This window comes from Natrix helvetica, assembly GCF_964273705.1.
Source record: "Natrix helvetica genome assembly, chromosome: 2".
Lineage (NCBI taxonomy): Eukaryota > Metazoa > Chordata > Lepidosauria > Squamata > Natricidae > Natrix > Natrix helvetica.
Genome location: NC_138552.1, coordinates 272680856 through 272701317, shown reverse-complemented (window position 1 = coordinate 272701317; position 20462 = coordinate 272680856). Strand labels below are relative to the sequence as shown.

At 42.1% G+C, this 20462-nt stretch overlaps 1 protein-coding gene across 1 annotated transcript in view; it reads left to right on the top strand.

Annotated features, from left to right (window-relative positions):
* Nucleotides 1-19455, top strand: part of BAZ1B (bromodomain adjacent to zinc finger domain 1B) — a 32552-nt gene extending 13097 nt beyond the window's left edge. The window contains exons 7-19 of the mRNA XM_081941188.1: nt 946-2611; nt 3463-3601; nt 4076-4230; nt 5297-5408; nt 7306-7404; nt 8021-8195; nt 8725-8910; nt 11286-11433; nt 11947-12094; nt 12463-12581; nt 15154-15308; nt 16662-16765; nt 17587-19455. Coding sequence (XP_081797314.1) covers nt 946-2611; nt 3463-3601; nt 4076-4230; nt 5297-5408; nt 7306-7404; nt 8021-8195; nt 8725-8910; nt 11286-11433; nt 11947-12094; nt 12463-12581; nt 15154-15308; nt 16662-16765; nt 17587-17956 — 3576 coding nt within the window. The 3' untranslated portion in view covers nt 17957-19455. The remainder of the gene's footprint in view (nt 1-945; nt 2612-3462; nt 3602-4075; nt 4231-5296; nt 5409-7305; nt 7405-8020; nt 8196-8724; nt 8911-11285; nt 11434-11946; nt 12095-12462; nt 12582-15153; nt 15309-16661; nt 16766-17586) is intronic.
* Nucleotides 19456-20462: the final 1007 nt, after the last annotated feature.

The following is a 20462-nucleotide window of genomic DNA, read 5'->3' as shown; positions in this document are numbered from 1 at the left end:
CTGTACCACAAACCAAAGCGGGGAAAAGGAAAGAAAGTAAAGGAACAGCAAGCATCATTTAGATTTCTTGCCACCCATCACCTTTAGCTCACAGGTGTTTATTCCATCGTTGACTTTGTATTAAGTGTTAGGATATGTTTCAGAATAATGTATGTAGTAGAGAACAATTAACCCATTTTTCTTTTTAAGAATATGAAGTATTGATGTGTTCTGGGAATTAAAAATATTGCTGGCACCTGATATAACATTTTGAAATATATATATTTCCCACATAATTTTGAAGTAAAAGTTTGAAGGCAGGGAGGTAGGAAGCCTGAGTACATTAGACATTATGTCTAATGAGATCCATGTTTGAGGTTCTTGTGTTGCCGTATTCTTGCAGGAGAGAAATCAAGCTCATAATTCAGAAATCTCAATTTTCCTCTTTCTATAGAAATGCCCTCTTAATGATGTCCTGATTCAACAGCAAACTGCCTGAATTTTGTAGCATCCCACAAGTCTTGAGCTACTGCCTGGATGTCTTGCTGCAGAATAGACCATTCTTTTTTAGTGTTAAAAATAAGTGGGAGGCCCAACTCCTTCAGCAAGATCGAATGGTCCTTCCATTCATTCTAAGCCTCAGATTGTAGACATTTCTGAAAATGTCATTTAACAATTTGTATTTAATTTTTTGTAAGAATAGAGACTAGGGCTGTACCAATGTTTCAAAGGACTTTTGATAAAACATTTCAAAGGGCCTCCCATCTGAAACAATTGGAACACTAGTAGATTTCTTTGCTACTGAATGTTTATAGAGAAGGTATACGGTGTAGTCAGTTAAGAGCTCTCTGTTTATTTTGTATTTTTGGCTTACGCACATTTGGGGTAGATTATCCCTAGTGCAAGCAACATCCATGTTCAATTTTAAATGCAGATTCTTTACATTTTGCATTGCTTTGATTTCAGTATTTGACTCTCAATCCTTCAACAAAGAAGAAGAGCACTTCCTCACCTGATAGAAAACCCAAGAAGCCCAAATCAGATGGTTCTTCTACAGGACAGGGGCTGAATCCCTCACTTTGGTGCAGTGTGCAGTTAAATAAATCAATTGTGGGCTGTTCGCTGAACATTAAGAACTTCAAAACCTCAAAACTGTCTACAGAGGAGCTGGAGGAGATGATGAATATTATGGTGCCTGGAAAACTTGGCACTTTCAATAAGAAGAGGCTTGGGAAATCATTGGATCCAAAACAGAAAAATAAAAAGGTGTTGAATGGGCAGAAATCTGGAAAATCAAGATCTCCCAAAAAAGATCCCAAGATGAAAATGAAACAGATGACACTTCTAGACATGACTAAAGGTACTTCCAAACTCCCAAGAGCACCAAGAAGCTCAGCTGGAAGTCCCAGGTCTTCCAATAAACCTCCGAAACATCTTCCACCTGCTGCACTTCACCTCATTGCTTACTATAGAGAGAACAAAGACCGCGAGGACAAGAAGAGTGCCCTTTCCTGCATAATTTCAAAAACTGCTCGGTTGCTGTCTAGTGAGGATCGTGCGCGTCTTCCTGAGGAGCTGCGAGGCATAGTGCAAAAGCGTTATGAACTGCTAGAGCACCGGAAAAACTGGGCTTCCATGACAGAGGATCAGCGCAAAGAATACATGAAGAAGAAACGGGAGAAGCTGAAGGAGAAACTGAAGGAGAAAGCCAAAGAGCGTCGGGAAAAGGAAATGATGGAGAGGCTAGAGAAGCAGAAGCGATATGAGGACCAGGATATCAAAGGCAACAACATGCCTGCTTTTAAGCTGGTGGATACTCCAGAAGGACTCCCTAATACCCTCTTTGGGGATGTGGCTATGGTTGTGGAGTTTCTGAGTTGTTACTCGGGGCTACTGCTCCCAGATGCTCAGTATCCCATCACTGCTGTTTCTCTTATGGAAGCTCTTTGTGCTGAAAAAGGGGGTTTTCTGTACTTGAACAGAATTTTGGTCATTCTTCTCCAGACTTTGCTGCAAGACGAGATTGCGGAAGACTACTTGGAGCTGGGGATGAAACTGTCTGAGATTCCCCTCACTTTGCACTCTGTCTCTGAATTAGTTCGCCTTTGTCTGCGCAAGTCAGATATACAGGAGGAAAGTGAAGCTTCGGAGAATGCAGAAGAGAACAAAGACTTGGCAGCTTTTGAAGACAATGAAGTACAGGATGAATTCCTGGAGAAATTGGAGGTAACGGAGTTCTTTGAGCTGACCCCCGAGGAGAAACTGCAAATCCTCACAGCTCTTTGCCATCGGATTTTGATGACCTATTCAGTGCAGGATCACGTGGAAGCAAAGCAGCAGATGTCAGCTGAATTGTGGAAGGAACGGCTGGCAATGCTGAAAGAGGAGAATGATAAGAAGAGGGCAGAAAAGCAAAAACGGAAAGAGATGGTGGCCAAGAACAAAGAGAATGGCAAAGAGGAAAATGGTTTGGGGAAGGGCGAAAAGAAGAAAGGGGAACCAGAGAAAACAGTCAAATCAGAGCAACGTATGGATATAGAAGCAGAAGACATGATCAGCACCGTCAAAAGCAGGAGGCTTATGGCAATCCAGGCCAAGAAAGAGAAAGAGCAGCAGGAAATGGAAATGCGAGGTAATTAAAAGAGTAGCTTTTTGGTTGGGGTGGGAGGATTAATTTCCATTGAGCTACTAATATTTATAACTGCCAGGCGAAGGACTCTAATCTCTAATCTGCTGTAGAGAAAGGAAGTTTGCTAACAGATAAATATATCTTCTGTTTTTGTCTTTGTGCATACCTGTGCTACATTTGATAGAGAAACAGGAAGATCTGAACTATTTATTCAGATGTTCATCTGAGTCCATAAAAGCTATCTGGGCCAGGAATAACACACAGTTAACAACTAGTTTGTATTTCAATATTACAGGGGCTATCGATCCATTTCAATACAGGAGGGTAGTCTCAATGCCATCTCTCTGAAAATATGGAAGGAATGGAATATTGTGTAGTCTGTTGCTATTTTTTGCCAATTTCTTTAGCAGTTACTAAACTCAAATCCTGAGCAGATTGTAACTGCTAGTTAGATGGGAGACGACCTGAAAATCCCTAGATAAATAGCCTGTGAAAAATCAAGGCACTGGCATGCCTGCATTTTTTCCAGGAGCTTCTATGTAATCACTGGGAATCAGTAGCAATTTGAGGGAGGTTTTGGTCAGAATTGGTCATTGCATGTTACATGACTACATTGATGTACAACAGCAATTCTTGCTATTGTTAAGTGAGGACCTCATTTGACCCCAACTTCTGACTTCCTTCTGGCTTCCCATTGACTTTGCTTAAGGGAAGCCAATAGGGAATGTCAGAAATGATAATCGTGACAGCAGGGACATTGTAACGGTCGGAACTAAGTATTTGGTTTAAGAAAAAAATAAAGCAAGTTTAATGCTATGGGGGATTAATACAGTTTTTTTCTGCTGCTCCGCTAGTAAAACTTGAAAAAGAAGCAGAGGAGGAAAGAATTCGCAAGCATAAAGCTGCAGCGGAAAAAGCCTTTCAAGATGGCATTGCCAAAGCAAAGCTGGTCATGCGCAGGACACCGATAGGCACAGACCGTAATCACAACAGGTAGGAACGGAAGAATATCTTTGTGGATTATGAGGACTGTGATTTAATTCCCTATATCAGGACTTAACTGAAGATGCCAGGAACTGGTTTTAGACTGGTTCCTTCCTCTGTCGATTACTGGTCTTGTATCATTTTTATTAACATTAGACGAAGGACCTGATTTACTCAGATGTAATCACAATTATAGGGCACAGATAGCTGCATCTTAATACACAGAGCCTGTCTGCTCAGATATCTCCACCTTGCTGTATCATTTCCCCTGGACTAGCCCAGTATCTTAGCTGCTGCACCACATTGGCTTTCTAGGAAGTTTGAAGTACTCCTATTTTTCTTCATTAAGAGTGTTACGTATTTAAACTTTGCTTTCCACTTTGAGCAGCCAGGAATGTTTACTGGCATTTGGACTTGTTTCTGAGGGTTGGATGTAGAAAACTGCTTTGCTCCCTCACATCTAATACAATCTCTTTATTTTAGGTATTGGCTCTTCTCCGATGAAGTTCCTGGCTTATTCATAGAGAAGGGTTGGGTGCATGATGGTATCGATTATACTTTTACGCCTCCAAGTGAGGAGGAGGAGGAAGAAGAGGAGGAGGAAGAAGAAGAGGAGGAGGAGGAAGATTACCAGCAAGGTAATCTTGATTACTTCTCATTTTGTATAGGTGAAACAAGTGAAATGCCTGTACTGCTGTTGTGAATATCAAATATAAAATCCCTTTATTAGGTGATTTGTCTTTCTTTTGGATTAGTCCAATTTGGTGGAACCATGTTCGTATCATAGGGAATTAAAACCTTTTCATTCAGCTACATAGACACCATTTATTGTATTTACATTTCAAATATTAAATATTTATATTTAACATATTCAACAACTGCTATGTTCCTTAAAATAATCACTAAATATTTTTGACTAGATAATGCTTTTCATTAGGATCCTTTTGTTCAGTCAATTTATCTTTATGGTAGGATTTATATGGAAAGGAGTGCTATAATCCAGGGACTTCAGATAAAATGGTGAAGTAAATCATGTTGCAGTCTGTTACCTCCTGCCCAAAAAAAGCAAGCCAGATTGCCCTGTAGACATTGCACTACAGTATCTTGTGAAATGCAGGTATACTGTGTCTCTTGCATCATTTCCGTATGACCTTCTGCTTAGCATTATGTATTTTTTTAAGGAAAATACTAATTTACGTGTTTTCCACATGTGCATGTACACACCTCCAGTATTTTTACTTCCCATGAATTACCTGTTCAGCCATTGGTATAATGATGCAGGTTTTCTGGACAAAATTGCAGCAATTGGAATTTGATTTAAATTTAGTAACAAAATGAAGAAGCATATCGTTTAAATTTTACACACTTTATAGATAGCTAAAATATATTTTTCAACTGGCCAGAAGTAGTAAAATTGGAAAACAATGGGATGCATGGTGTAATTTTTAATATCTTAATTCTTATAAATGGAGTTATTTGTTAAGATATTATTAAATGTAGTTTGCTTCCTATAATTCCAATTAAAGGAACGTGCAATGTTAAAAAGTGCACTAACATAATAAAGCTGTGCATTTAAACATCTATGCCTTCCCTGGATGGTTACAAAATAGCTTAATTAGGTGTTGTGAGGCTTTGTTTTATAAAGTAGCGATGGAAACCATGCAAATAAAACTGTTTTGTTACTTATGCTTACAATGTTTACAGACACACAGGAAAACTTGGTGGAAGGCAGTGTTTTGAACACCCCACAAGGGATCCTGCATATTCCAGAAATACCTGTTGAGACATCAGTACCAAAACAGGGACAGAACCTGTGGTGAGTCCCTATACCTATCAACAAAAAAAAATGGGTGGGGAATAATATTTGATATATTTCTATTCTCATGCCATCTATTCACGATTGAAATTTGGGTATTTAGATTTTTGGAGAAGTATTCGGAATGTTCTGGATGGCTATACACATGTTTACATTATTTCCTTTCGGAGTAATGGATCATTATGCAGAACAGAAAATAGTAAAATTTAATAATGAAAAGGAATTAATCAAGAAAAAGGAATAACTCCATTCACTATACTTCCCCATACTGTTTTTGTCCTTCCAAATCTGGAATTACACACATCCATCTACTGTATATAGTATTTTTTATGAATGGGTAATTTTTGTCGGAAACTGGCAAAAAAAAGCATAAATTATGGTCGCATGATCGCAGAGCACTGCAAGTGGTGGTAAAGTCATGGTTGTATGGGCCAGGGATCTGTGGCACAACATTTTATAATGGGCAGAAATGGTTTACAGGCTGTATGTAAAGCAACCATTCTGGGCCTGTTGTAATTTCGAATGGTTGTTAATCGATTGGTTGTAAGTCAAGAACTACCTATAGTTTCAGTGGCCATTACCATTTAATTGTTTTAGAAACTTTTGAAAACAGCTAATCATGCATTGAATTTGTAACAGATGGAAGCATAACAAAGATTCAAACTAGAATTAAAGAGAAATTTCCTGTCCGTGAGAACAATTAATCAGTAGGACAGCTTGCCTCCAGATGTTGTGGGTGCTCCATTACTGGAGGTTTTTAAAACAAGATTGGACAGCCATTTGCCCAGAGAGGCATGGGGTCTACCGCTTGAGCAGGGGGTTAGGCTAGAAAACCTCCAAGGTCCCATCCAACTCTCTCATTCTATATTCTGATTTGTGAGTGTTGTGTCATAGAATTGAAATCTAAAAATCTTTAATTAGAATGTTTGGTTTAAACAATTGTTGATTCAGAATTTTTTCAAAATGTAGATCACGAACTTTTATTTTGAAGAGTGCCAAAGATCCAGTCCTGCTTGCAGAACATTTTGTTGCCTGCTTCTTTGAAGTCCTCATTTCTCCAGAGCTATGCATTTGTTTACCAGTAGGGGGCAGGAATAGTATAATTTGTCCAATGAAATAGGTGTCCAAATGCTGAGTTATGTGATTCTTAATTTTACTTCCGAAGGTCATTAAAATGCTAAACTACATATCTAAAATAGTACAGGTAGCCCTCGATTTACGATCATAAATTGGGAATGGAATTTTGCTTACTAAATGATGCAGTTATAAAGTGCGATGTTGCATGACTGCATCACTTAGTGATTGATGCACTTTCGTCCCTTTAAGCTGCTTTGTGCATTTATTTGGGTTTTTTGTTTTGTGAGGCCATATGACCCAGTGGCCAGGCCTAGTCTGCTTTGTCAGCAGTGGGAGCATGAAACTGGCATATATGCATAGATGAGGGAGAGATAGGTGAGTGGGGGAGTTGCAGTACTTCTGTGGTCATAAGTGTGAGCAGGCTGCCAAATGCCAGGATTTTGATCCCATGACCATGGGGACATGGGTATAAAATGGGTTGGCAGTCCCTTTATTTAAAATTGCCATAATTTCAAACAGTCATTGAATGAATGGTTATAAGTCAAGGATTACCTGTAACCCAGCTAAATTCATTGCAGTATTTTGTAAGACTTTAGTATTATAAAACGTTACATGTGCATAAACCATCGTATCCTTAAAACAGATGCAGATTTTTTTTTGATAATATAGAAAACCTCATAAGTGCCTAAATAAATAGTTGGTCTGAAATAGTGAGATGGATTAGTAATTTATCTGGCATGGTTGAAACATTTGTAGTTCGAGGTGTCTTTTATTGTATTACCGTCACGGAGAGTATTGAACAAGTTATCCTGTCTTCCAGGTTTCTCTGTGACAGTCTGAAAGAGTTGGACGAACTGCTAGCCTGCTTGCATTCCCATGGGATAAGAGAGAGCCAGTTGAAAGATCAGTTACAGATCAGGTGAGGCTTCCTCTTCACTTGCTGCAAAACTACATGGCACTTGTATACGCATACTGAAAATACAATGGATTTCTGAAATTGTTCAATAAATGATTTTTGCCTTTGTCTGTTAGTGAAATTCTATGGCTTTGCCACTTCAATGCCAGCAGCCCACATAATGACAGTTTGGAAGAAGAAATAGTTTACAGGAGAGCTGATTGTTATTGTTTTGGGGTAATGTTTGCTTATGGGCAAAAGATTTGAGAAGTTTCATAATGATGCTTCAAGTGCAGATTAAGTTTTTCCAGAACTTTTTAAAAAGCCATAGCTGTACAAAAGGATTAGCTTCTGCTTTCCAAAAGACATTTCATACTTTTTAGCAAGCTTGAATAAACAATTTAACTGAAGCACTAGTATAAAATAACCTTTTGCAAGGCTGCAAAAACATTTAGCATTCCTAAGCATCAGCATTTGATTTCTAGACCAAGCAGTACTTTGGTTACACCGTGCTTGCAGTTTGGATGAGCTATAAATTTTCAGCTTATAGCATTTTGCAGAACTTACAGTCTACATCTCTTAATTGTTTCCACCCTACTCATGAAGGTAGAAGTTATCCACTAAGTTATCTCCTCCTCAGGTATCAAGATATCTTGCATTCCATTCATTTGGCTCGGAAGCAGAACCCTGGTCTGAAGTCGTGTGATGGCAGCCAGGAATTGCTAAACTTCTTGCGCAGTGATCTTATTGAAGTTGCCACGCGGTTGCAGAAAGGAGGTCTGGGATACATCAGTGAGGGAGAATTTGAAGCCAGGGTGAGTGGTGGTACTGATGTAGACACATGGGGAATATTTGAACAGAGTGTCCAAATCTAAACTATAGTGAATGCCTTATTAACTCCAGATCTTGAATTCTGAACATCCCTTAAAATGTGCCACTTTGCTATGAAACTCTTCTGGAGTGTTTTATTTTAAATACAGGTAGTTCTCACTTTACAACTATTTGTTTAGTGGCATTCAAGGAAGTAGAAGATTGAAATAGCACTTGAAATGGATAATATACTCATGTTCTGTGGAAGGTTGACATGTTATTTAGCAAAGTTGGGATTAAAATGGATAAAACACTGTAGTAGAGTAGTATCTAAAGTATGCTGGGTGCCATTTAAGAGTTCTAAAGTGCTGTTTTTTACTTGTTTTATAATTAGAGTTTTGCCTAGAATACTGTAGACCTATTTGCTTAAGCGGGCATTTTCTCATCTGACAAATGGAAGCAGAAGTATATGGATAAGAAATGGAAAGTCCTGCAAATGCTACAAATAAATAATAGCAATGTTTCTCTTCTTAGGTCTGTTCATTGGAGAGCCTAAAAGATTTTGGGGAGTGTGTGATTGCTCTGCAGGCCAGTGTCATCAAGAAGTTTCTGCAAGGCTTCATGGCTCCCAAACAGAAGAGAAGGAAACATCAAGGAGAAGATGCTGTTGCCAAGGCTGAGGAAGTTGATGAAGAGAAGAGAGTAGCAGAAGAAGCCAAGGTCTTGATTATTGTAGATATAAGCTAAACATCTCTAGACTGAAAAGGCAACAATGCCTGAACAGATTGCGTGAAGTTGTTGCTACAGATGTAGGCTGTTGGAGCTTGAGTTATTGGTGTTACTTCATGGCAGGGCCTTACTTTCTACAGTGAGGTTTAAGAGAGGCTGCATCTTCTCCCTTCGCACTTTAAAAAAGAACCCCTTAAATGCTGGCTGTCCTTAGAGTCTGCTACAAAAAGACTCAAAGCCTATAATTCATGAAAGGCTGTCATTCTTGCCTAAGAAGCTGTACCATGCCCCCCCTCCGCTCCCCAGCTCCTGGGGCGAGGCTGAAAAACACCCCCACGGCTGCCACCGAGTCTGGGGGATTCCAGTGAGCCGCCCTGCGGCAGGAGACCCCTCCAAGGCCCCCTGTGCTCCTTACGGAGCCCACCGAGGAGACGAGCGGCGGACAGCGCGTCCGTCGCCTGCAGGAACCGGAAGTGACTCCTGATTATTTTTATTCTAGAAGTGTACATTGAGAACAGCTGCTTCTTTTTGGCTGTTGTTTGCTATTGTATAGTTGTCTGACTTGTAAGTTGTCATCTGCTTCTCCTCTTCCCTTAACTTGGCCAGTGTTGTGACTGATGTTTATATGACCAAATGCATTGTCTTGCTGCCAAGAGAATGGAGGCTATACTGTAGATTAGGAAGAATCAATGCAGCCAGGCCTGAGGGACAAAATGTTACTGACTTCGCTGCCTTTTTCATTGTAGTTCCATGGCTGCATATGGGTTTGTTTGTTTTTTTGTCCTTTAATGTCTGACGCACATGGTAGAGTACAGGACATTATAAATTGCTTCTCTGTGGGCTAGTGAATTTGCACTGCCCCATTAAGTGGTCCCTTACCTTACTTTTGAATGTATTTGCCTTCTGGCTATTCACCCAAGTCTTGCTTTCCTTGTTCCTCTCTCCCCTAAGCCTAAAATACTGAAACCTTCAGATTGATACTGAGATCCTAGGGCTGTGATGGCGAACCTATGGTAACGTGTGCCCAAAGTGGAACCCAAAGCCATGTTGCTCGGCACGCACAGCCTTGCCTGTTTGTCTTCTAGGTTTCTGACATGCATGTTCGCGCGAGGATCAGCTGTCCTTCGCATATGTGGCAGTGCCAAAAAACTATGTGCACCAGCCAGCTGATGTGCATACGCGCCAGAACCTGGAAGTTCGGCTTTTCTGGAACACAGCCCTAACAAGCGCACGTATACACACGCGATGTTTCCGCATGATTTTTAAGGCACTTGGTGCAGAAAAGGTTCACCATCACTGTCCTAGGGGGATACCACTGACCCTTATTTTATAGGAAAGTCATCCTGAGTGCATTGATTCTTTTTCCAGTTTGGGGAGGCAAAAGCTGCCAAGAGCTTCAAGTTTTCTTTGGCCCAGTATGATAGCACCAAATCTCTAGGAGTAGGTCTTTGGAAAGCTAATGTGTCTGAGAAGCAAGCATTCTGAGCATTCCAAGGGAAAAAAGACTATAATCCTGGCTACTTCTCAATCCAGGTCTATCCCAATGAGCAATGAGGAGGGAATTCTAGACTGGTGTGAAATTTTGTTTTCTTAGCCGTCCGGTTTACTCGGCATTTCCTTGGATTCAGTGGGAGGGGAATGTGCAACTCTGCAGAAATAGATGGTTTTATTTGGCTCCTGAACTGCTATTAACAGCAGAGCTCAGCCGTTTCTTCTGACATTCAGTTCCCTTTACTAGGAGATTATTAATTCAGGTGCCCTAAGATTTGTCCATGTTTTCTATTTAATGCAGTAACAGGTTTATATCTCTAGAGAGGGCTGTGTATCCTCTAAATAGCCATTATTTGGAAGTTTATTTGAATTTGCTCATTTCCATGTTCTTTGCTTGTGGTAGAACTGCAAAGCAATTAGCCCCTGAGCATAGTTATTCAAAAGATCCTTGTGTTTGAGCATCTTTATTTGACCCTGGTGGCCACTGATGCTGCTTGTCCATCATGTTTTACCCCCCTTTGTTATAGTGCTGTTATATATATGTTGTCATATACAGTATCTTGTCCGAGGTCTCCACTAGAGGGCAGCCTAGCAAGTCCTTACCTCCCCAGCTGTCCCTAGAGTTAACAGCTAAAGTTCTACTGTTTGTTTCTCTTTGATGGGCAAGAATTTAGTTCAGATTTCAAAGTCAAGAATGCAGCTGGTTTCAAGCTGGCCATGTGAAGTTGAACAAGAGTTATGAGCTTCTGAGGCTCTGGGGGAGAAGAATTTTTAGTAGTGCCTAAAAGATAGCTGCTGTGAATTCTAGGGAATGATCACAAAACGCCTTCCAATTGCTGGGAGTTTGGCCCTAAGGTCCTTGTTTTACCCCCTAGATTGCTTCAGCTGTGGAGAAATGGAAAGTGGCAATCCGTGAGGCACAAACCTTCTCACGTATGCATGTGCTGCTTGGTATGTTGGATGCTTGCATCAAGTGGGACATGTCTGCCGAAAATGCTAGATGCAAAGTGTGTCGCAAGAAAGGTGGGTATTTCAGACTTTGAATCAACTGCAAGACTTCTAATATTGTCAAAGCCTTGAAAGGAAAATATCCTGTGAATACATAAAGTGATTGCCCTCCCAGACCCCCAGAAAAAGATATAGGTTACCCACTATTCTATTTTTTACAGGTTTTCATTATGTTTTTGTCCCTCAAGGAGCTTAGTGTACAGTATACATTGGGATAGGAAGCTTTTTTGACTACTTGATCCAATATTCTATTTGGAGTTTTGAAAACATTGTGTAACTGTGCAATACAAAATGCCTCCTATAGTGAGTAAACTGGTGAGTTTTTACCTGCAATCGCTGCTTCACCAGGATACCTTTTAACTATCTCAGCTTTTTTTCTTTTCTTTTTTTAGTAGATGGGCAGATTTCCAAAGAATTGAGCTATAGCCATCTACCAAGGACAATCCTGTCAAAGGCTGTTCTCCAACACACTTGCTTGTTTGTTACTCTTCTTTGAATTACCAGATTGTTTTTGCCCTGTTCCCTCAGGTGAGGATGACAAACTCATCCTGTGTGATGAATGCAACAAAGCTTTCCACCTGTTTTGCCTGAGACCAGCCCTCTATGATATCCCAGAAGGAGAATGGCAGTGCCCTGCTTGCCAGCCCTCAATGGCCAGGCGGAGCTCTCGGGGCAGGTAAGAATTCTTCGGTTTGCAGAGTGCCTTTAACAGAAAGGCACTTCATCTGAACATATTTGCCCATATCCTCTTACTCTATATTAGGTTCACTGAACTGGGTGTTGCAGGATTTGTATGCCATTCCTAGCTATTTTGGACATTACATTATAGCTATATAAAATAAACAGGCATTGGTGTGTGTGTGTGTGTTATATTCATATTCTGTCAGTTGAGTGCATTTGTTGTTTTGGCTGCTGCTTAGGCCAGCCTGTCTTCACTAGATATAACATGGAATGCAAACATGAAGCCTGCTGGGGACAAAGTACAGTCCTGTGGAATGGCTTTGTGGGGAAAGCAGGATTTTGACTATCAAATCTTTCCTCTAGAAACTATGCTGAAGACTCAGTTGAAGAGGAGAGTGAAACTGATGAAGATGAATCTGAGGAAGATGATGATGATGGGGAGGAAGAAGAGGAAGAAGGCTATGAGGTTGCTGGATTAAAATGTACGTTACACTGAAATGAAAAGGCAAGAGGTCTTCCCTGAGGGATTGGACATGTTCCTATCCTGTTCGTTTGACTGAGAGAATCTTTCCTGTTTCCCACTCTAAACTGCAGTCAATGTGTGTCTTACTAACAGTTCTGAGCTAGGAAGGTGCTGCTGACTGTTTCTGGGTCAGTTTTCTGATTTGTGATAGTTCCACATTGCTTGAAAAAAGTGAACAGTGGGCACTTTGTCTTTTAAGGCAGTGTGTAATTGCAGTAAATCTACCACAACTTCAGACATTAAATTGTAGAGCCGCCTTAACATTTGGCTGGTGGCACCTAAAACTAGAATAGTTATAAAGGCTCAAATTTCTGGGAATCATGAAATCAGCATTTTGTTATTGCCAAACTTAAACTGTAATTGGATCGTTGCAGAGTGTCCTTGATCAAAATGGACTTACTCTGTGGATCCAGAATCTTTCCAGTCTTTTTCTGAGATTGAGAGAGAGAGAGAGAGAGAGAGAGAGAGAAATAGATGGATAAAGCAAGCCCAAGGTAATTTTCAGGTCAGTGGCACACGAAATCCGAATCCTGTGACAACATGCAGGCCTTACAAGAGGTTCAGAAATGCCACCACTATATTATGGCATTGCAGTAATTATCTAGACAGGTCAATGTTTTTGTAATATTCCTTGTTGGCAGGGAACTCTGAAAGTCAAAAAGAATATTTTTCATATCAAAATTTATCTCTTAATGTGTATGGCAGAACTATGCCTCACGCAAAAATAAAACTGTCTGCTGCATCCAGATACCTGTGAAAAAAGCTTAAGTCTTACTTAAGTCTTAATACTGATCACTCTGAAGTACTTGTACTCTGGGGTTCAGCCCTTACTGCTTCCTGTAACAGTTTCATAGGTAGGTCATAATTATTTCCTGGTTAAGAAATGAAGCCCAGGAGAAAGAGACCTAAAGAAACAGACTCTACTGATGTCTGAGGGACAGTGGTCCTTACTCTGGTGGCACCTGGTTCCCATTCAAAGCTGTCAGCATGTGAGCTTCTGCTTATAATTGCTGTCTAGATTTTTGTGGAGCCTTTTCCAATCTTGAAAGAATGCTCATCTATTACAAGTATTTATGTCTGCTTTTGAAGTTTGTTCAGGCTCCTTCCTGCCGGCCTGGCCAGGCCCAGGTGAGTGCCACTGTCACTAAAAATAAAGCCTGTACCACAGCCACAGCTTTATGAGGCATTTAATTGGGAAAGGTCATGATGGAGAAATCTTTCATTTTGGCAGAGTACTGTTTAATCCTTGGTACAGCGTTGATCCAAAGTATTCTTATAGAGAATGTTGGACTGCCAGATATTTAGCACATGTTGCTCTCTCAACATAAGGGGAAGCAACCCTTAAACAGATGGTGTCCGTAACAGAAATAACTGCTGTATTGGACAGTGATGAATGAAAATTGTACCCTATTAAGTGTCTTTTCTGCTGTGGATTGAAAACTTGCTGTGAAGGTTGATTCTCCTTCATTACTTGGGGGGGGAGGGGGACACCCAGCATCCGCCGCTTGACATGAAATAGTCAGCAAGAGTATTTGCTGCAATGAAGTTCTATTGTTCAAACTGTCTCCTTGTCAGCTGGCAGGAGAAATCCAATACTCAGTACATGCTGCTGAGGGGGCTTAGCAGCTGCCTTAACCCACTGTGTGGGCCACTTATGAATGCTTGGAATGATACTTAGTTCAGCCAATCACTCTTTTCTGGTGAACATATGATCAGCAGAGAAATGAAAGCAGAGTCTCTGGGGCATCCTGTAAACCTGTTCTTGGCTTCTAGCATTGAGGTCTGATCAAGGAGCCAGCTGAATTAGAGAGCTGCTTTTGCATTGTCAACAGCGGAGCCTTTTGAGTCGAGTCAGGATGAGCAGGAATGGAAAAAGGGGGAGGGAAGCAGAGGGATAGCCCAACAGTTGAAAATGCTTTAGACCATGTAATTATTTTAACTGAATTGTGTATTTTTAAAAATCCTTGATAACAGTGGGACCTCAGGTCCCGGATGGCTCAGACCACGAACAATTTGGGTGCCGACCGAAAAATCCGCTAAATGTTTTATTCATGTCATGAATATATTCTTGGATGCCGAATAAACACAGCCACGGCGATTTCCCCTGCCACAGCATTGCATGCGCAGTTTGGCTTGCTTCTGGTTATGACCAAATCAGGTGCCGAGGAAAGTCCTGGAACGGATTACGGTCAGCACCCGAGGTCCTGCTGTATAGGGATCGCAAGTACATTTTTTAATCAGGAATGAAAAAAACTTAAAATTGATTACATGTGTTTCTGTCTTAGGAGAATGAAAGAGAAAAATGACCCACTAGTGCTCAAATAGCTTTTATAGTGGTTTTTTTAAAAACTGGTCGTTTGTTTCCTATTAATTAGCAACCCTTATTCCTGGTAATCAGAGTATCTGGAAATAGCAGGCAATGCCTTAGGAGTAGCTTGGAATCTTTCCTGGCCACAATGACTGGTTGCATCCCATTACCTTTCTGCCACTCTTCCAGTATTAAATCATTCCACCCTCTCTCTAATTTACAGTAAGACCCAGGAAAGCAGCCAAGGGGAAGCAAGGTGGCATAGCAGCAGATCCTCCAAAACGGGGCAGGCACCAAGGCAAGAAGCGAACACTCCATGCCACTCGAGCGTCCCGACAGCAAACTGCATCTGTCACTGAAACTGACATAGATGAGCTGGTAAGAGCTACCGATCTCTAGATAACATTTTAGCAGTTAAAAGCAGAACAGGTGTCTCTATATCCATCCTGCCTTCCTTTACCAAAGAAGCTCTTCCTTGTATACAGTGTTAAGCAGCTAACTGATGTCTGTCTGTCTGTCTCTCCCCCTCCCTCCCAAGTTTACCTGCTTCTACCCCTCCTTCCTTACTTGATTAGTGTTTAAAAGCTTTTAAATAGCCGTGAGTCTCTAGGAAGTGATGAGGCCTGGAAGCTCATTGGTATGCTGGCAATGCAAAACACCACATCACTTCCAAGGCAGCTCTTAAGGACATTTGTTGCCTGTGCAGCCTGCCTGCCAAAAATTAATTCAGCTATCTTACATTTCACTTGACATTTAAAAGAAGAAAGCATTGGGCCTTCATTTGAGAATTATTCTCCCCTACCCGTCTCCTGAAGTCTTGGATGGCTGAAGCTGCAGCAATAGAACCTAGCCCCACAAAAATGGAGGAATTAACATCTTCCCCTTGGGAGATGCTATGCTGTACAGAGTGGTTTGTGGTATCTAGTATGGGTCATATTTGCCTCCTTTTGTATTTGAAATCTAGAAACGCAAGTTTATAACTTCTTGCCAAGATACAGTTTAGCATAAATGCTGTCTCTTGCTTTTTCTCTCTTGTGCATATTTCCCCTGCAATGATGCCAAGGAGGTAATTTTTCTCCCCTCAATTGTGACACTTAAGAGGAGGCCGCCTGTGCCAGGAGGGCAAGGAGCTGGCCCAGGGGCCTTGCTTTTGTCCTTCCTATACTGGTATTTGGTGACAGGAACATTGCTATCCCAGTTCTTCAGGTTGCTTCCCTGTTCCGCTGCATGCTGTGCACTACAAGCTCCCACCCACCAGCGCCTTGTTTGCTGGCGCCCTTCCTTGACTACCTGAAAGCCCTTTGAGGAAGCTTGCTGCCCCAAATAATCACTGGGCGGGTCTCCTGTTGGTTTTCTGATTAGGGCTCCAAACCTGAAACTCAAACTAGGATGGAGGTATTCTTTGGCTGCCCCATCAAAGCTGCAGCAGCTGCCTGGTTTGTTTCATGCTTACTGCTGGTAGGATAGCAAGTCTTGAAAGTCTTTGTAGAATGGTTTCTCCGCTGTTTCCACCCCCGCCCTGTTTTTTAGTAGGAAGCTTTGCCAAGCTTCCCATAGACAGACTGCTCTCCCCAGCTAGGAGCTCCTGGGCAGATTGCCAGCAATAGGCTCTTCTCACCAGACATATTTTACTTCATGGGGGTTCTGCCCTACATCATGAAAAGATCAATACTTGTATGGTTTGGATCTGGGCTGTTCTGTGTTTCCTTTCTGACTGTCTTTGTAACACAGGTGCTTCAGACAAAGAAGATGTCTCGCAGGCAGGCCCTGGAACTGCAAAAATGCGAGGAAATCCTAAATAAACTTATCAAGTACCGGTTCAGCTGGCCTTTCAGGTGAGGCCTCAGGAACAAATGGCAGGTCCCCACTCCTGCCTGTGTATGCACAAACAGGGATAAAGAGCATCAGAGAGCCTCTTCACTACTCCTCCCTCCAGTTTGTGGTCCGTGTCTTCTGCCTATTTTGTGCTACAGGGCAGTTGAAAGAAACACGGATCACTCTTAACAGCCTCCCCTCCAACTCAAGAAAGTGGATCCTATGTTTTTCACACTTGGGAGACTTTAAAATGTGTACGCTTTAATTCCTAAAATACCCCAACCAGCATCCACATATCTTAAAATTTCCAACGTAAAACAGTCTGCCCTGAATCATAGCATCCTGGCTTGATACTTGATTTAGAATAATCATTTGCGTGGGTACTCTGGCAAACAGGAAGGGCCTTTTTGCATCCATGCAATTTGATTGGGAATAATGGATTAAAGAAAGTGCTTTAGAAAGTGCTGAATTCACCTTTTTAAAAGCCATTTTAAATGCTCGGAGGGTCGTTTTAAGCGTTCCGAAGGCTTCAGGGAAGCCTCCGGACGGTCCCTGAAGCCTCCGGAGGGCCTCCGGGGGGGCGTGGGAGGCTCTTTTTGCCTTCCCCCGGCTCCTATAAAGCCTCTGGAGCCTGGGGAGGGCGAAAAAAAGCATGTAAAATGGGGGGGTTGCGCGTTGTGCGCGCATGCGCACTGGGGGGTCACGCATTGCATTATGGGTTGCGGCATGCCCGCACATGACCCCCTGTGCTCCCTCCCCTCTTGTGGCACGCAAGCCAAAAAAGGTTCGCCATCGCTGTCATAGATGATGCCCTAACTAACCTTTGGCATTACTTTGTCAGGGAGCCAGTAACCACAGAAGAGGCAGAAGATTATTTTGAAGTGATCAGCAACCCCATGGACTTCCAGACAATGCAGAGCAAGTGCTCCTGTGGCAACTACCGGTCTGTGCAGGATTTTCTCTCTGATATGAAGCAGGTCTTTGCCAATGCTGAGCAATACAACCAGAACGGCAGCCATGTCCTTACCTGCCTGGAGAAGACAGAACAATGTTTGATAGACATGTTACACAAACATCTGCCTGGCCACACGTACATGCGCAGGAAACACAAGCGATCCTTGGTCCAGCCCGTTCAGGAATTCGGGGAAGCCGATGGGGACAGCGATCCTGAGGCCCTGGAGTACACAAGGCGGCGCAGGAGGAGAAAATGAAGGGCCCGGATGGGACACACTCAGAGCAGGTCTCAGCAGGATCCGCTGCCCTGATGGAGTTCAGAGGTGAAAGCTGCTCGGCTTCACACTGTCCTCCCCCACCCCATTCCTCTCACCAGCTTTCCCGTGGGCTTGTTCTAATTGCTGTCAGCAACTAATCAACCAGCTGTCAACAGAAAAGTTGGATTTCTGATTCCTCAACTATGCACATAGTTTGTGCAAATTAAGGAGGCATGAGGGGACGTGGGGATGAGTGGATGGAACCGCTTACAGCTGAGGATGGTGCAGGTTTTCTCTGAAGGAGAGCTGCCATCTTCCTCCCAATTCCTTCCTCTTTGTCCTAAGGGCAAGTGGGAGAAATGAGCTGCCAGTGCCACGTGTGTATTTATAACTTCCTACCCCACAAGCCCTCTCCATCTCCCCCCCGAGGAAGCCACCTTTTAAAACGGGGAAGCACTTACCTTTCTTAGCCAGTCACCTTTCACCAGCATCTTTATGCAGGCCAGCTTTTGGGGTGCTTATCGTTCTCCAGCCTCTCGATGTGGGCAGCAGGGAGAGTTGTTTCCTCCTCACAGCACTTCCTGGCGCCAGGTGCGCAAGAACAAACAGTGTCATAAAACCCAAGAGTTTAGGGGAAAGACACTGGTTCTAACTTTATAAATCTTTTTTCTAGTTAAGGAAAGATTCTCCTGTCCAGCAGTGATCTTGTATAAAAACAAACACCGTGTAAGATAAAGTCGCCTTGACTTTGATGTGCATTGTACAGTTTATATGAGGATGTGTTTGCTTTATATTCCTCCCCTCTATAACTCACTCGTTTTTTTCTTAGAGAAAGTAGTTGGAGCAGACCCAGGAAAATCCGTCAGGATTGTACACTCTGTAGACTTGCTCTTGTCTCCTTTTATAGTCATATTGTCTCTAACCTGTCTCGTCTTCACCTTCCATTGCTGGGTTCCAGATCAGGCCGAAAGAGAGCCTGACCTTGCACACTAATGGCCCAGCCAGAGACAGGGGTCTGTGGAAGGGGTCCCTTGGAAGCCTGGGCTACCTCATGAAGATTTTGTTCAGTTGAGGATTTCTGTTCGGCTTTCTGTCATTTCAAGACATACATTATTATTATTATTATTATTTTTAGCTTTGTATTGGAAGCCGTGGGGCTGTGAGAAGATGGAGTTTTCATTCTTTGAAATGAATCCTGTCTCTCCGGCTTCTCTTTGCTGGAGCAAGGAGTATGTGATACCTAATAATCATAGCCTGGCATTATATCCTTGTCTTTTGGATTAACGCTTTTGAATTGTTCCTACCACAAGAGCATCATCAGGTCTCCAAGGCCCCTTTTTGCTGCCAACATCGATCAATGCGATCTATTACTTTGTTGTTTTCCCAACTTCTACACAATGGGACATTTTTGGACTAATTTTTTTTTTAAAGTTGTTTGGGGGGAGGGGGGGATCTGCTAAGGGCTGTACTTGTAATAAATTGGAAATACAAAAACCGAATTTTGTTTTTCTGCCTGCTTGAAGGTTCAGATCCTTGCTAGCCTGAAGACTTAAAGGTTGAGGGTCTTCTATAACTTTTTTTTTTAACTTATTGTACATTTCTGGATAGGAGAATTCTAAATCTGGCAAAGCTGAAGCTTCCAGTATTCAGGTAAATGCATTTTAGTTATTTGGACATCTAACCTGAAATCCTGGAGGAAAGTTGTCCATGGGGTCACGATGGGTCGGACATGACTTCGCGACTAACAACAACAACGTTGGGCTGTCATTGCCAGCACATATGTTAAATGTGGGAGGTTCTCCTAAACCTATAGTGGGCCATAGTAGCTCTATAGAGCTCGTTGCCCTAGAACAGTGTTTCCCAACCTTGGCAACTTGAAGATGTCTGGACTTCAACTCCCAGAATTCCCCAGCCAGCATTCGCTGGCTGGGGAATTCCGGGAGTTGAAGTCCAGACATCTTCAAGTTGCCAAGGTTGGGAAACACTGCCCTAGAAGACTAACCTTTAGCTTATATGTAACTGCCATTATATGCAAGTACATTACAGCACTCCATGTAGCAAAACCCCAGTTCTAAGGATACTGCATGTCCTTGTCTCAGATGAACTACAAGTAAAGCAATAGATACATTGATCCCACAAGCACCGGCTTCAAACACATTATTAGCAAGCAGTGTTTGGCTGAACGCTCTGAGAATAAAGCAGACTGTTGAACCTAGGGAAGAATTGACAGCATGTTGACTCTTAATGGTACAAAATTAGAACACCTTACAGTCCATATTTCATCCAAAAGGTCCAGCAGGGGGCAGCACAACCAAGGGTTCTTCCTGTCACTTGATGCCTTATGTAAATATTTCCCCAATTTATATTAACATTCGCCTTTTATTCTACTGAGTTGATACCTTAGATATCTTTATCCTGCGACTCCAGTAAAGTGAAATTCTGATGCCCCGCTCTTGAAAGAAGAAAGAAAGGAAATGTCATTTTATCATATGCCAAATTATTTGCC